Here is a 17050-nt window from a genome sequence, read left to right as displayed (position 1 = left end):
AATTAGAGTCAATGAGCAGAGGAATATCCTACACGAAATAAGAAAACAGAAGGCTAATTGGATTGGTCATGTTTTACGCAGAAACTGCCTTCTAAAAGAAGTTATCGAAGGAAAGATAGAGGGGCGGATAGAAGTGACAAGAAGACGAGGAAGAAGACGTAAGAAGATGCTGGATGACCTTGGGGACAGAAGAGGATATTCTCATTTGAAGGAGAAAGCTCTAGATCGCATTAAGTGGAGGAATTGTTTTTGAAGAGACTGTGGACCTGTCGTCTGACAGATTACTGATGATGATGATGATGATGATGCCTCTACCTGAACACAGGAAAACACAACACAGAATAAATGCATACACACACCAAACATTAATGTCCTGAGTGGGATTCGAACCCACGATCCCGGTTTCGGAGCGAACGAAGACAGTGCATGCCTTAGACCGCTCGGCTACTGTGGCCGGCAGTGTATAAGAATAATATATAAGAATTCAGTCCGTACCTAACAGGAAACAGATCCGAACCCACTATCCCAGGTTCCGAGCGAACGAAGACAGTTCATGCCTTAGGCAGCTCGGCTACCGTGACCGGCTCTAATATTGTAGGAACAGTCGAAATTCATTCCATTTGTAACATCGAGAGGTTAGATCGCAACTATTTGCATAGGGGCATTTCGCCTCATTCGAAGCTTCTTTAAGCTGTACTGACTTTTGGTTGTGTTATTTCGTTCAGTGCAAGAAACTTGTTTTTGTGAGGCTGGACACCGATGATGCATTACTCGAATTTAGGTTCCCATGGCAACAGACTGTCACGTATTCAGGCTTCCGTGGATTCTCGATTGGGTGACTGGATTTATTAACACCTTCTTTTACAATCTCTCTTAATTAAATCAATTATAGCGCTATCGCCAATCTACAGACTTCACAAATCACTAGGCCACTCTCCATTCTCGTTCTCATGCTTCGTTGTACTCCTTGTACTCTTCTGTACTCCTACACATGAACACTCAACTCAACTACTGAACTCCCAATCCGGGTCAGGGTCAGAGTTACTTTACGACTGGCCGTTTTACCGCCAATCAGTTCGTCTTGGCGCCAGGACCCTTGAGGATCACGACCAGAGATTTTTTTCTTTTTCCAACTGAACTCTTGCGATAATAGTCCTAATGTAACAACCTCTCTGACGAGAAGACGGGTTTGTCTCTTCTGAATACGCTTGGCCTTTCATCAAGTGTATATTTCGCACATATAACATGTTATCGAAAATTCTTCCTTTTGAACTATAGACAAGTCCTCTGTCAGTACAGGCTCTACAGAGCAGACATGCCTAACTTACGTATCTTATACTACAACGGCAGCTTAGTTATTTGAATGGCCGTAAGCTTGACCACCGCTAAGTTTAAGGCCTCTTATCCTTTTAACTCCCAATTCAAAGTCAAAGTCAAAGTCACATTGCGACAGACGGTCAGTCAGTCTGTCTGTCTTGGTGTCGAGCTCCGACTGGGGCTCATGACCAGATTTTTTTTTTCTTTATATGAAAGTTACTGTCCTGTCCATTTGGGGCGCCCTCTCTGACGAGAGGTCGGGTCTGTCATTTGTCATAGTCTGTGTTAGTAAGTCCATTATCAGTATTTACATATACCTACAAATTTAATCTTAATTCTTATTTCTATGTACAATATATACAAGGCCTCTGTCAATCCAGGCTCAGTACAGCATATTAAGCCCTATTTCTAGTAGTATTAGCTACCACGGCAGTCTAGTCACTTGAACGGTCGTATGCCTGACCGCCGCCAAGTTTAAGCCTCTTATACTTTCTGTGTCAGGCTTCACCTTGCCCGATGTTGCGAACATTCTCATTTTCATGATTTTGTATGACTTCTTCTTGTTTCCTGCATAATTTTGTTATGTAATCATATACGTACGGGATTTTAAATGCCATGTGCAAATCGCGGACCGGTATGCGCCTTGGAAAATTACCAATGGTGCGGTGAACCTTGTTTTGCAGGCGCTGCAATTTCACTAGATGAGTGTCTGCCGCAAACTCCCAGGCGGGACTAGCATAAGTCATTACGGATCTAATGAGAGCTTTGTGGAGGGTCATATTAATGTTAGCGCTCAATCGCTCACTTTTGAATAGAGCATATACCCTAATGAATGTTCTGAAGGCCTTGGCTTCCATCATTTCTATGTGCAACCTCCATGTAACTCTCTTACCGAAGATTACACCCAGATATTTTGCACTATTTACAAATGGAATATTTCGTCCATTTAGAGTGAGACAAGACTCAGGCGGTGGACGACTACGAGAGTAGGCGACCCCCTAAGTCTTTTCTTCATTAATTTTAATATTCCAGCGCTCACACCACGTCTCCATTGAGCTGTTAACTCCCAATTATTTTTCGCCACTCGTTATACAGACTTTGGTCGGACCTCACGGAAAATAGGTATCGCATGTCAGAATGTGTGTTTATTGGCCCGTTGCCCAACACTGGATATGGAGCGGACCACACAGAAAACACTTCTTTCAATATCTTTCCTATTGTTGCGTGCGGTATTTCGGGTGTTGCCTAGAAATTGGTCTACATGTCACAATATGTTATGCAATTCGAACAGTAGATTTCATTTCTTAAGCCTCAATCTTCAGAGTTAAAGACCCGACAATAAAAATACACACAGTCCAACTCTCGCTTTGTACTTTGGATGGTAGATGTCATAATATTGGCAGAAAACGTATCGTGCAGGCTACTGTTATCGCATCCCATCATTTTTACATTGCGAACCTTCCTCAGTATTCTGAACCCTAAATGAAACTGCACTTCAAAACAACTCAGATTCCAAAGTAAGGATCTTACTCGGACACGGTCTTTCGTAATCAAAAACAGTGTGAGTTCTCTTACGTCCTAATATCAAGTTACCTATGAACGTAAAACACTGTTGTGCTGTACGCAATAAAGTTTTACGATTAATTAATATGACTAGTGCCTGAAGAGGCGCTTTCATTTCTAATTACTCACGAATGCAAACTCCTGTGTGGATCCATCAACCGGCCACGTGGACAGCTATACCTTTACAAAGCACTCGGAGTTAAGTATCAAACAAATTGACACCTATCCGGCAACTTTCTTCCAACTCTAATTTTACCCTACAGGTATATGTCCGACCATCGAAAGTAAAACCTGAGAAGAACATCAAATGAGATAGAAGACTCGAAGAACAAGTGGAAAACAAATTTATGTTGTGACATTGGGGAATGATTTAAGAAGAGACGTCATCCTTTGCTAGGCAGTGGCGTAGTAAACATATCCCTGCGTCATTAAAGAAGTGAACAACTACTGGGCAACTAATACAAAGGCAACAATAGAAAAGTTGAAGAAAGCAGTCTTCTGGGATTTGGCACCGTGTATATGTGGTGTTAACCGACGTTTCGGAGGAACGTATCGCCCCCATCTTCAGGGTTGAAGAAGTATAAGTAAGTCTGCAAGCGACAACACCGTGAGACACGGTCAAGCAGCATCCCATTCTGTAAACATACCAATGGTTGCATATCACACCCTTCTATCAATCTGTTTCCTTTAAACTGTGATGCTTTAGAAGACGACTGGATTTACACAAGATTTTCAAAAATGTCTGCCTGCACGTCAACACAATGCGTCGCACGCGTATGAACCGCTCTGCCTATCTGCCTACGCGCAACATTCAAACCGGTCTACCTTATCTGCTGACATAGCTGACTGGAACGTATGGTCGCCCACGCTGAAGCATAGCGCTGCATTCACAATGATGCGTTTCGAAAATCTGTTGTTACTCCATAACTATTGGAAATCGACCACAAGTTTATATGGAAATTTTGCAGGAAATAACCCCAGGAATATGTACCATAAGCCGGGATAAAACTTCGTGAATCACCCTGTATATACGTTAGTATTACAATTTGTATTAACCAAGTGTCAATAAATCGCCTTGTCATGTTGCTGCAACAGGCCTATACTTCTCACACAGTGATTCTACGTACATCATTGGGTTGGCCTGTAAATTCAAGGTTGGATCCGTGACCAACTCGCGGTAATTCCATCCTGTTTATATGTGAGAACAATCTCTGGGCATTTTGCCCACGTCCAGGCCAATCTGAATTACATGTCGATTTCCACCGCATTATGCAATTTGCTAATGTGTATATTTATCCATGTTTACCTTCAATTTGACGTTACCATTTTCAACAAAAGACTTCAAAATAAAATAAGAACATTTCGATACCTTATACGTAACCAGTACAAACATATTTTTAATAGACTGTTGCCTTATATGATACTAGTATATTACACTTAAACAATGCTTTAATATGGTATGACAGAATTGTCTATACATATGTCACCATGCCTAATCATGTCCTAAGTTTATTATAAGCGACATCTCGGTGCTTTAATTTAACATTAATGGATTTCAACATACTACAACGTAAGATATTTAATCCTTTGAGTTTTACCGAAAGTTCCAAGTAACATGTTCAGTGATTTATTATTTTGGGAACTTGCTTTTTACACAACTGGAACAAGTGAGCGTTGATGGTATATTTTATTTTCTTTATAGAAATTTCACTAAAATTATTGTCGGTCCTTACAACGGAGACTTATGTTATTCCATGTGGGATTTGGAGTATAAAGAATGGTACTCAGACAAGTTTTCTCCAGGCACGTATATTTATTCCCACCAATTATCACTCTAGTTAGTTAGTTATTTATTTAGAGAGGGTGGGTTTCCCCATGCACCGCGACCAGTTTGATCTATTGTGCTTCCCTCTATGATATTCTACCAGTCTCTTTACCCTACCGATAAATGGTGCGTACCATCAGTCCCGCCGAGCAAGCGAGTTCGGCCACTTGCTTAGCGGTGTCTATAATGCTTCCCCCATCTATCAGAGGCCTTAGGGACTATTGTTGGGCGGGAAACGTCCTAGAATTTGGCTCAGTGATCCCCTTTGGGGATATGAGGTTCTTTTACGTGCCGTAAAGTTACGACACGGGACACACAGCTTGAAGTCCCTCCCGGAGGACTTGTTCCCTGAATTTTTCAGCCCTTAAAAATTCGACGACCTCCGCCGGGTATTTGAACCCGCGTACCTTGAGTCATGAGGTGGGAACGTTACCTCTAGACTACGGAGGCCGCTTCTGAATTATCACTCTAACAATGCTCCATTCTATCATTTGTTATCCTGGGCTGAGCTAATATTCCATTTGCAGCCACAGTTCCTAAAGACTCAAGTTTTAACACATCCAAGGATAAAAAGAAATTATTACATCAGTGCATGCAAATTTGCTTGCGTCATCACCGATCGTTAACATAAACGTATCTCCAGATCGTGATCTTCTGGTTTGTGACGCAGTGTAGTCTTGTAGAGGGATACCAATGTTTCAGAGAAAAAATCTGCTTTCATTTCATGGCCTGAGGTTTCTGTTTCGCACGCTAACAAACAGGGAGAGCGGTTTGATCAGATAGCCGTTATCTGCAGGTGCATTTCACTCATGGAGCTGAGCCCTTCTTGAGGAGCCGCCAATTGTGCAGCTACTCAAGAACTTTCCAGCAATTTATGGAACCCGAAGGTTTATTCCCGTGTTCACAAGAGTCCTCCACTGGTCCCTAACCTGAGCCAGATCAATTCAATCCATACCATCCCATCCTATCTCTCTAAGATCAATTTTAATGTTGTCCACCCATCTACGTCTTGGTTTTCCAGTGGTTTCTTTCCTTCTGTCTTCCCACCAATATCCTATGTTNTCTTGGTTTTCCCAGTGGTTTCTTTCCTTCTTTCTTTCCTAGCAATATCCTATATGCATTTCTCTTCTCCCTTACTTTTATTACATGTCCTGCCCATCTCATCCTCCTTGACTTGATCATTCTAATTATATTTGGAGAAGAGTACAAGTTATGAAGCTCCTCATTATGCAGTTTTCTCCAACCTCCTGTCACTTCAGCAGTTGCACCTTCCTTGTCTATATATGTAAACATAAAAAAAAAGACTTCTGAAAGACATGAGACTAAAGTTTGAGAGGCCCCATTTAATACGGAAGTTGCCATGAAGCGGAAACTATCCTATATGAATTATTTCTTTTCGTATTGTGGCCCGATTTCATTGTGCTTAATGACATCAATTTGTTTCATTAACATAATATGTATCTATCATTTCATCTAGCTTTGGGATTCTGAATATGTGAAGTCTTGTTTTCACTTCCCCATACGTCTTAAGGATATAATATACTTGTACAACGATATCTTCGTGTTCCGGTCCTTCCTCAGTTTCTAAAGGACGCTTTCTAAACTGCGTCAGTAATGTGGCATCAGATGGCGTGCTGATAAATTGGGAACTATGTAGAAGCCCATGGCAATGTTCTGTTTTTAAGTACTGTCCCTTTCATAACTTCTGTGACGAAACAGAAGTAACGAGAGAATTTTGTATATTGACGATGGATGTTGATTGCAAATCATAGGTCTATAGAGAAGTAGGAAGACACAAGATGGACTACCTTAAGTAGTGCCACGTATCCTGGTAATGCGAAGAGTAATTAATTGGTTCTGGATTAGAAGAATCGATTTGATATTTATCAGACGGAACTACAATTAATTGTAACACAATCTTACTGTAACTATAACACTTCCTAACTACGAACAATGATAACCCTCTAAAGGTTACTGTATTCAGTTATTCGGTATAGAGGGGGTGGGTTTCCCCATGCACCGCGACTAATAGTCTATTGTACGTCCCCCTTTAATTTCTACTGTCGCCATACCCTACCGATACTGGTGCCCGCTATCTCCACTTCCTGCCAGCGAGGTCGGCCCTCTACTGGCATTGGTACCCGATAACTTCCCCATCTACCGGAGGCATTGGAAACTACTTGGGCGGAAAACTTTTTGCCTAATTTTGCTCAGAGGTCTCCTAGAGACATGAGGATCTTTTACGTGCCGTAAATCTACGACATGGGACCCACGGCTTAAAGTCCCTCTCGGAGGACTTGTTACCTGAATTCTTCCGCCCTTAAAAATTCCACGACCTGCGCCAGGTTTGAACCCGCGTAACTTGAGTCATGAGGTGGGAACGTTACCCCTAGGTTACTATAACTACACCTCATAAACTAACGACTTCATTTCTGAATTATGTCTTGTCTTCTGTCGTATTCTGTCCTTTGTTGGTCAGTTCTCTCCAAGAGGTAGGTTCAGGTCGAACCGTATGGAGGTCACCTCCTTCAGCAGTAGAGTTACACTGTTACTGTGTTTTGGAGGTTCGTTGCCGTGTGAACGGAAACGTTTCTGTATGCGTTGCCTAGGAATCGACGTGACCCTTTATGCAATGCAGCGCTTCTTCGGTCGTATTCGTTGCCGTGGAAATGTGTTCAAGCAATTCGCCGTCCAGCAGCGGCGCGTTCTCCGTTGCCACGGGAATGTGCTCAGCGAAGCCCTCCCAACAGATGGGCAGATTGCAGCTTTCAGGCGTCATGTCACTCTATTAATCAGGTCAGAGAGCATATAACTCCATGGAGAAAACGAGAAGAAGAAGATCACCGTGTTTGTTTAAATGGATTTGCGGAAATGATAAACTTCACGTGGTGTAACCGGTCTTCCGCATCGAAAATCTAAAGTAGGATCTCCTGAATACTTCTCGGGATTGATAACTCTGAGGTTTTGCAGTTTTATATTTACAGAATCATTACAGTCCATACTCTAATTTAGATAGCGTTGAACACAGGTTAGAAATTATAGGAATAAACGCATAACAGCGAATTAGCGTTCTGGGGGTTTACACGGATTTATTTTGTTTACAGTCAATACTACGAGTAATTTTTGTCAAGGAATATTGATGTTTATCTGTCAGTTATAACCACTGCTTTACACGAAGTCTCAGAAACGACTTAACTTACAAATAAAAAACAAACTCCATAGCCTGTAGTCCACAACCGGACTATACCAACCGAGTGACCGCCGCTTGTCAGCGAAGTTAGTGCCAACTTTTGCGGATAGAGGGTGTCACGTGGTCAGCGTAACGGTTCCCCAAAGCCGTTAATCTGTTTTCAAACCGGAGCCACTATTTCCTTGAAAGAGCTCCTCAGTTATCCTGACGAGGCTGAGTGGACCCCGTTCCAGACCCATTGTTTCTCAGAAAATCTGGTAGAGCATGGAATCGAACCCGGGACCTCTGGATCTGTAGCCAGGAACTCTGACCACTAGACCACAGAGGCTGTAACTGAAATTACATAATATAAAATAAAGATCTCATTAGCATCGAAAACTTCCATTTGAAACGTTTTCTATATGATTGTAACGTATGTGACACGAGATTTGTAACAAGACTTGAATCGACTAATAACTCTCGATAAGTTTTATGGACAGAGTGACAGAGTTTATATTGTTCTGTGTTTATCGGACAAACCTTTCTTATGACGCAGAAGGTTACAGTTACGAAACTAACATGGGAGATGATGACACAAACTCAGAAATGCAGACTGTAGTGACAGTTTCCTTCGTCCATTGTTCTGCGACTCAATATTTCGCTTGGTGATACAAATTCCTTCGAAGGACACACTAAATCAGCGATTTCTGAACTGTGTTCCGTGCAGTCACGAAGTAAGAAGAACATTAACTTGAATTAAAATATGTTTTCAAATAATTTCAAATAAATGTATTCCTTGTAGAAAGCAGTCTTCTGGGATTTGGCACCGTGTATATGTAGTGTTAACCGATGTTTCGGAGGAACGTATCGCCTCCATCTTCAGGGTAGAAGAAAAATATAAGAAATCCGCAAGCGAAGAGACCGTGAGAACCGGAAAAAGGACATATAATATATATAGCGAGAAAAGTTTCTTTGCTCGGACGCCATGTTATTTTACATTTTATAAAAATCTACCCCAACAAAGGTTGTATATTTTTCGGCTACTCTATATCAGATCAGGATCCTATATTAAATGGTGGTAACGTCCTTCTCGCTCCACAATTTCGTGCGGCCGTCGTGCATATTTCTGGAAGTAGGGAATTAAATTTTATGGAATTGGAATCACCTCTAAGGACATAAAATTAACTCCGAGTTTCTTGAAAATTTGTAAAATTGTTCAAAAAGTGAAAGAATAAAAACCCAGACACATGACAAACAGACAATATAGTAACATCATAAGTCTAAGTTATTTTCCCCCAAGAAAACAAGAAAAAAGGGACCAAGAAATATTGAAATAGAATGAAAGTACGTTGAACAAACAGCTCTAGTTTCTGTAACAAAATATTGCGATTGATGTTGAAGTGAAACATGACAGAAACACTGACCTGACGTAACAACTCTAGGTCAGGGCCACTCCTAGTACTACTATATTTGTACAGCAGAGAAGTTGTCTAAGTATTTAAGCCGAAGAGAAAGGTATGGACGCAGCTCAGTAACCTCGCGTCAGGTGCCGTGAAACGTCCGGATCGCGACGCTGCGTACAGCCTTCCGGTTCAATTATATTTTGCTGTCGTTTCCAACAGCCATGGTCCGATTTTATGAAGCGTCACTCAGAAGTTGCAGTTATTTTGTTACAAGACTGCAGTTGCCAGGTAAGCAGTTAACCACGAATCATTACAGAAACTGTTTTCTTCCTTTACCTACTGACTGACATAATAAATTCCGATAGGAAGCGTTCTGGATCGACTATGGAGGGCAAGAAGCATGCATCTTCCAGCAGTTCATAACACGTTGCCTTCTAAGTAACAGTTCTATGATTTCTCATGAGATATCAGTCCCTAGAATCTTCTATTAATAATGTGACACACATAACTAAGATGAAGATTACTGTCTTCTAGGATAATGATCAAGGAGGATGAGGTGGGCACGAATAGGGGAGAAGAGGAATGCATATAGAATATTTTTGGGAAAGCCAGAAGGAAAGAGACAACTTGGAGGACCAAGGCGTAGGTGGGTGGACAGTATTAAAATGGATAGGATAGAGATAGGATGGGATGGATTGGATTGATCTGGCTCAGGATAGGGACCAGTGGAGGACTCTTGCGAACACGGTAATGAACCGTTGTGTTCTATAAAATGCTGGGAAATTCTTGAGTAGCTGCAGAATTGGCTTCTCAAGAAGGGCTCAGCTCCATGAGTAAGTAAGTGAGTAAGAATATAACGCCATGTAGCCCGTTGGAAGGTCAACAGATGTTTCGAAGGAAAAAATCACCATCTTCAGGGTGAAAGAATAAGCCAAACCGGCGTGAAGCATGTAGCAAGTTATCTGCTTAATGCTAGTGTCTTGCTTGGTTTATTCTTCGACTCTGAATAAGAAAGGGACATGTTTGTCCAAAACGTCAGTTAACGTTCAACGGCCTACATGGAGTTATGGCATTATATCCCCATAAGACACATCCCTTCTTAACTACTGTTGTAAGAACCCAAAATGCTATATCTACGAGGCTTCATCAGTTGTGTCATCAAACAGGAAAGCACCGTATTAGGCGAACTTTTTTTATTTCAAATGCAGCTTCTCAGAAAAGAGAAATCGCCTTATTTTCGGGTCCTACGCTACGCGGTAGCATAGTTGGTTGAGGCACTATGCTACAAGCCGAAAGATCTCTGGTTCCAATCCGGATGAGGTCATTGGATTTTTTTTTTTCAATTTACCTAATCCTTGAGCATCACTATGGCCCTGGCTTCGACTCAGCCTCTAACAGAAATGAGTACTTACTTACTTACTCATGAGGCTGAGCCCTTCTGGAGAAGCCGCCAATTCTGCAGTTACTCAAGAATTTCCCAGTATTTTATGGAACCCGGAGGTTCATTACCGTGTTCACAAGAGCCCTCCACTGGTCCCTATCCTGAGCCAGATCTATCCAATCCATACCATCCCATCCTATCTCTCTAGAAATAAGTATCAGGAATATTCTTCGAATGTTCTTGGGGGTAAAGGGCGGCCGGAGCGTAAGGCTGACAACATTACCGCCATCTATGAGCCCATTGTCTAGAAAATATGGGAATCTCAACTTCTCACAACCCTATGGGCCTCCACGGCCTGTTACAGGGATACCTTTACTTACTTACTTACTTCTACTTTACTGTTCTTCCGTGCTCAAAACGTGGCACAGCTGCACTTCATAGTGGAGAACACTCCGATTCATGGTGAGAACAAATTCCTCCGAAACATCGGTTCTCTACTGAACTGAAAGCGCCATGTCTCAGAAGACAGTGATCTTATTTTCAATGTATTTTAAAACACAGGAACGTGGCGACAGAACGAAATATTGTTGATATGTTTTCTGACTAAACTGAAGGAAAGTCTGCTAAATAAATACAGTCTACTTTCCACTTGTCGAGCCTGATATTCTGACGTTCTCTTTCCTTCGCTTCAGGCAGAGCCATGGCGGTGTTGGCTGTATTGCTACTGGTGTTCCTGGGAACCTCGAATCCCACGCGAGCAGCGAGATTACTCGAAGTTCTTTTCGAGTGGAAGGATGTGGAGTTCGCATTTCCTAGTCCGTCCGCTAGAGAAGTGTTGATCAAGACGAGAGCTTATATTCCGGGCAATTCCTTTCCCATAGATGTGGACGCTTGGCAGCAGGGTGAGTGCGCCATGTAGGTCTTTTGGCACAGATCACGTCACTCTGACCAGTTAAAGAGTTGTGTTATGGGAAAGAAACAAGAAGTCGCCAGAGGTGGACACGCGTGGCGGATGGAAATGTAAGCTACAAAAAGGAAAAGGTAAAGAAGACTGTGCTTAACTAATTACGCACTACATCATGAAGGCGTATGGAAGAGTGGATGTATAGACCCACATTATCTTGACCTCGGCACTAGCTGGAGGTGAGTGGTCAGCTTTACCGCCCGGGGAAAGAGCACCCTAGGAGGTTGGATAGACACCAGAGCCTGTCTGGACAACGTGGACAAGAGAAAGTTCTTGCCGCTATCGGGACTCGAACTCCGATATCTCTGCCATCCGACCCGTAGCCAGTCGCTGTAAAGACTACGATATCACGGCTACATTCTATCCTAAAATCATAAGCAATTTCCTGCAATACACGAGAATGAAATCAGACATAAATTTTGTGAACTCTTGGTCCACGCTTCTTCCTTGCCGATACCACAGTTACTTAAATAAACAGAGCACCACTTACAAAGGAAGATTCACTAGTTACATGCCCAAACAGCGGCCCCCGTAGACTCAAAGTACGCGGGTTCAAACAAGTCCACCGGGAGGGACTTTAAGCCGTGGGTCCCGTGTCGTAGATTTACGGCACGTAAAAGATCCTCATGTCTCTAGGAGACCTCTGAGCAAAATTAGGCAAAATTTCCCGCTCAAGTAGTTTCCAATGCCTCTGGTAGATGGGGAAGTATCGGGAACCACTTGCAGCTTCGCTGGCTGAACGATGCTGATAGCGAGCACCAGTACCGGCAGGGAATGGCGACTGGTAGAATATCAAAGGGAGACGTACAATAGACTAGTAGTCGGGGTTCATGGGGAAACCCACCCCCTCCAATAATAATAATAAATACATGCACAAATATACAGCGAGTGAGTGACATGATGTACATGTATAGGAATAGAGTTAAGTAAGAGTGCAGTGCGCATGCGAATTGTAGTCCTTCCGTCCTGCTCACATACACCCCACTCCAAACCGTGGCGCATCCCTATTATCTTTCATATCATACCCATCAGAATGTGAGCCAGAATAGCTCGGTCGGTATAGCGGCTGGCTACGTTTCCGAGTTCCGAGTCCTGATAGGGTCAAGAATTTTCTCTTCTCCGCGTCGTCCAGACCGGCTCTGTGGTCCACTCACCTCCAACTAGTGCCGAGGTCAAGAAAATGCGGATATATACATCCACGCCCCCATACGCCTTCATAGCGTAGTGTTTAATTAGTTAAGCACAGGGGCATCTTTATTACACACCAGGGTGTTGTGCAGTGTCAATGTTCTGGAACCATGTGCGAGAAGTTTTCGGTATGCTGAGTTGCCAGTTATGCTGATTTGAGTTTATAGCTCATAAACGCCTTATGTCCAGGACAAACAAGCAGCTGTCTCACTCAGTGCGGTAAGATTTTCTCCCAACGTGTGTTGCAGAATAAGTAGTAGCGAATTTGAGGTTCTCACAGCGGTAGTTATGAAGAGCTATATCTTCTGGGATGTAACGCCATATAGTCCGTTGAAAGTCAACCGACGTTTCGGATGAATATGTTGCCGTCCCGAAACGTCGTTTGACTTTCAACGCACTACACGGCGTTATATCCCAGAAGACAACTCTTCAAGTAAGAATGAATATGATTACTTACTTACTTATTCATGGAGCTGAGCCCTTCTGGAGGAGCCGCGAATTCTGCAGCTAATCAAGAATTTCCCAGTATTTTATGGAAGCCGAATGTTCATTACCGTGTTCAGAAGAGCCCTCCACTGGTCCCTATCCTGAGTCAGCTCAATTCAATCCATACCATCCAATCCTATCTCTCTAAGATCTATTTTAATATTGTCCACCCTCCTACGCCTTGGTCTTCCCAGTGGTCTCTTTCCTTCTGGCTTTCCCACCAATATCCTATACGCATTCCTCGTCTCCCCCATTCGTACTACAAACCCTGCCCACCTCATCCCCCGTGACTTGATCATTCTAATTATACTTGGAGAAGAGTACAAGTTATGAAGCTCCTCATTATGCAGTTTTCTCCAACCTCCTGTCACTTCATCCCTCTTGGGTCCAAATATTCTCCTCAGCACCCTGTTCTCAAACACCTTCAGTCTATGTTCCTCCCTTAATGTCGATTATCAACTTAAAAAGTTCTTTCATCCGGGATATGACGCCTGGTCATCTTGTAAAATATTTATGACGTTTCGGAGGAATGTACTGGTTCCTTCTTCGGGAACGAAAGGTAAACCGTGGAAGCAGGCAGCAATCAGACTTGCTTGCTACTGCTTGTTTGCTTTTGCAACTTACTGATCGAACCATAACGGTCAAGACGGTATGTTACTCAGAAAGTTCTGTAACTTCTAGCAGACAAGACGGTGTCACATCAGTTTGTGTGTTGTATAGGTTCAGCCGAGAGCGAAGTGTTCGTAACAATCCCGCGCTTCAAGCCTGGGGTACCCGCAACACTCACCACAGTGGTCCAGACCGAAAATGGTCAGCCCTTGCTGCTACCGTATCCAGACTGGAGTTGGCACAGAGAGGGTTCCTGTGAGGGCATTACTTCCGTGTTCAGAGTTCAGGTCAGTTACACACCACAGTCAACCTGAGTTCTGTGCTCCTGTGTTCTAAATGCGATGATTATTTGAATATTAGTTTTCTTAATACAATGATTTGTGACTGACGAGGGCCAGCAGCAAATTACTACCTTACCCAGAATAGTCACAGAAAGTCAAATTCCTCCTCTCGTCGAANGGAGGAGGTCCCATTTCAAAATATGTAAATGGTCTTGCAAAGAACGAAAACATTGTCATGGGTCCCGATGATGTTCGAAACCAAGAATGACTGTGCTGGCGAAGGCCATCAGTAAATTACTACTCTACCCAGGATAGTCACAGAAAGTCAAATTCCTCCTCTCATCGAGGAGGAGGTCCCATTTCAAAATATGTAAATGGTCTTGCAAAGAACGAAAACATTGTCATGGGTCCCGATGATGTTCGAAACCAAGAATGACTGTGCTGGCGAAGGCCATCAGTAAATTACTACTCTACCCAGGATAGTCACAGAAAGTCAAATTCCTCCTCTCATCGAGGAGGAGGTCCCATTTCAAAATATGTAAATGGTCTTGCAAAGAACGAAAACATTGTCATGGGTCCCGATGATGTTCGAAACCAAGAATGACTGTGCTGGCGAAGGCCATCAGTAAATTACTACTCTACCCAGGATAGTCACAGAAAGTCAAATTCCTCCTCTCATCGAGGAGGAGGTCCCATTTCAAAATATGTAAATGGTCTTGCAAAGAACGAAAACATTGTCATGGGTCCCGATGATGTTCGAAACCAAGAATGACTGTGCTGACGAAGGCCAATAACAAATTAACTGCACTTCAGTAAACTCTTTATGTTCCTATGTAATATCACAGACAGGGTTCATTAACTACCTTGCAGCGTATGTCGTGGTCGAGTGGATGGCATTCCGGCTTCCAATTCTAGAAGTCTAGGGTTAATATCTCGGCCTGAAGGCTGGATATTCTCCAGGCAAATTCCGGGTTGGTACCTCAAATACAATTCAACGCTATATGGTCTGAGCTACTAACATCGTCGTTAAATAAACCATAAATAAGTGATAAATATTACTTATATTTTGCAGCGTCCATTTATGTGTTGCTGATTATACGGAAAGAAAACCAGTCTCTAGTTTCAAATGCAGGAAGGAAAACTGATAAGAATATTTCTGATTATTTCACCCGCTGCTGTGTGGAAATTACCACATACGTCAAGAACTGGCATATTTATCGTGACTATAAATGTTAGTGTCAAAAACATGTTTCCCAAGGTATTTCTAAGTATCATGTCCCATGTACAAACATACTGTCACATTTAGAAGGGTATGAGTGACGAAGATAATGGGTTCTAGTATTTCGGATGATTGAATTTATTAGCACTTCTGTCACAATTTCTATCTTAATTACAACTAATACAGCGCTATCGCTGATTTACAATCTTTCCAGTTCACCGTTGCACACGCACTGCGATTCTCAGTTTTTACTAGTCGTTTCCTAGCAACGGATCTCAATACAGAAACTAACACTTCAAATCACTATAAAACCTTGCCATTTCTTGTTCAATTACCCTGGAACCTCGAAACTCAATTAAAACCCCTTCTGGTCTCCTCCAGCTTATGACTGCCCGCAAACGACCTTTGTTGTCCCCTATAAACTTTCTGCGCTGACCTACAGAAAACACGCCACGCGGTCTCTATCCACTGTTCTGTGACGTCACCGCCTACGCGAAGTGTGTTTACCGTTTATTTGTCTAGCAAAACTGACGTCTTACTGCTCCGAGCGTTTGCTTCTGTGGAAACGTGTTTAACACACCGTTGCCTAGCAATGGGTCTACATATAACAATTCGCCACAATACTAAATCAACATGGCTCTCCATAATATTTCGTATTTGCCTCATTATTACCAAATGCAAGAGAAAACGGTCAGAAAATTAGTTATTACACATTATCAGAAGCCAAATTAACCCGTTAAACACAGCGGTTACAGTACGTACCACCCGCTTGAACATTTAAATAAGTCTGTATTTTTGTGATTTTCCGAATGTGTAGCGGATAGTTCCCTATGCAGCTTTAAACGGTTGGGTTTAGTAATGGACAGAGTGTGTTCCATGTGTAGTAGGAACTGAAGTTTTAAGTAACACTTACAAATCGTTCACGAACACCCAGGCTAGTGAGCACTGCTCAGGTTCTATTAAAGGCCAATAGGAAGATGGAGAAAAAAAGCATAATAAAGAACATCATAATTTGTACTCTTCAGAAAATAATATTAAAGTCATCAAATTAAGAAGGGTGAGATTGGCAAGATATGCAGAACACATAGGAGAGGTAAAAAAGAACAAAATATTTTAGTTCAACCCCCTTAAGAAAAGAGGACCCTAGAGGGGCCCAAGCCTATATGGAAGAATGTTACAATTTATCTTTGGATACAGGACGTGAGAGCATCAGCTCCATCCAACTAGTTCAGTGTAGAGCTGTTGTGAACACGATAATGAACTTTGAGGGTTCGTAAGAAGGAGAGATTTTGACCAGCTAGAGCGAGTATCAGTTTCTGAAGAATTATGTTCTTCTTGGTCTTCTGTTTTTCATATTATGACCTCTGACCTGTTCCCATCAAAACTGATCTGGAATCCTGAATCTTAGACAGTTGGTAGGAGTCCTGGGACGGCTGATCAGCCCTGTTGCAGGGCCGCTGGCTACACAGAAGAAATACGAACATACGTAGGTCGTACTGAAAGTCATGAGCAACAATTTTTTTGTAAAGTAACATGCTTTATTATTGACAAACCAAATATACCATCTCAATCTACAGATCTTTCTTTATTTTTACACATAATCGCCACTTCTTTGTGTGCATTTCTCCCAGCGTTCTGGGAGTTT

General features: G+C 42.4%; 1 protein-coding gene across 1 annotated transcript in view; it reads left to right on the top strand.

Annotated features, from left to right (window-relative positions):
- Window positions 1–17050, top strand: part of LOC111870013 (protein yellow) — a 34960-nt gene that overhangs the window by 8425 nt on the left and 9485 nt on the right. The window contains exons 2-3 of the mRNA XM_023861935.1: window positions 11351–11560; window positions 14017–14192. Of these exons, the coding sequence (XP_023717703.1) occupies window positions 11359–11560; window positions 14017–14192 (378 nt within the window). The 5' untranslated portion in view covers window positions 11351–11358. The remainder of the gene's footprint in view (window positions 1–11350; window positions 11561–14016; window positions 14193–17050) is intronic.

This window comes from Cryptotermes secundus, unplaced genomic scaffold, assembly GCF_002891405.2.
Source record: "Cryptotermes secundus unplaced genomic scaffold, Csec_1.0 scaffold109, whole genome shotgun sequence".
NCBI lineage: Eukaryota > Metazoa > Arthropoda > Insecta > Blattodea > Kalotermitidae > Cryptotermes > Cryptotermes secundus.
The sequence above is the reverse complement of the archived record's forward strand: the minus strand, read 5'-3'. Positions and strand labels throughout refer to the sequence as shown.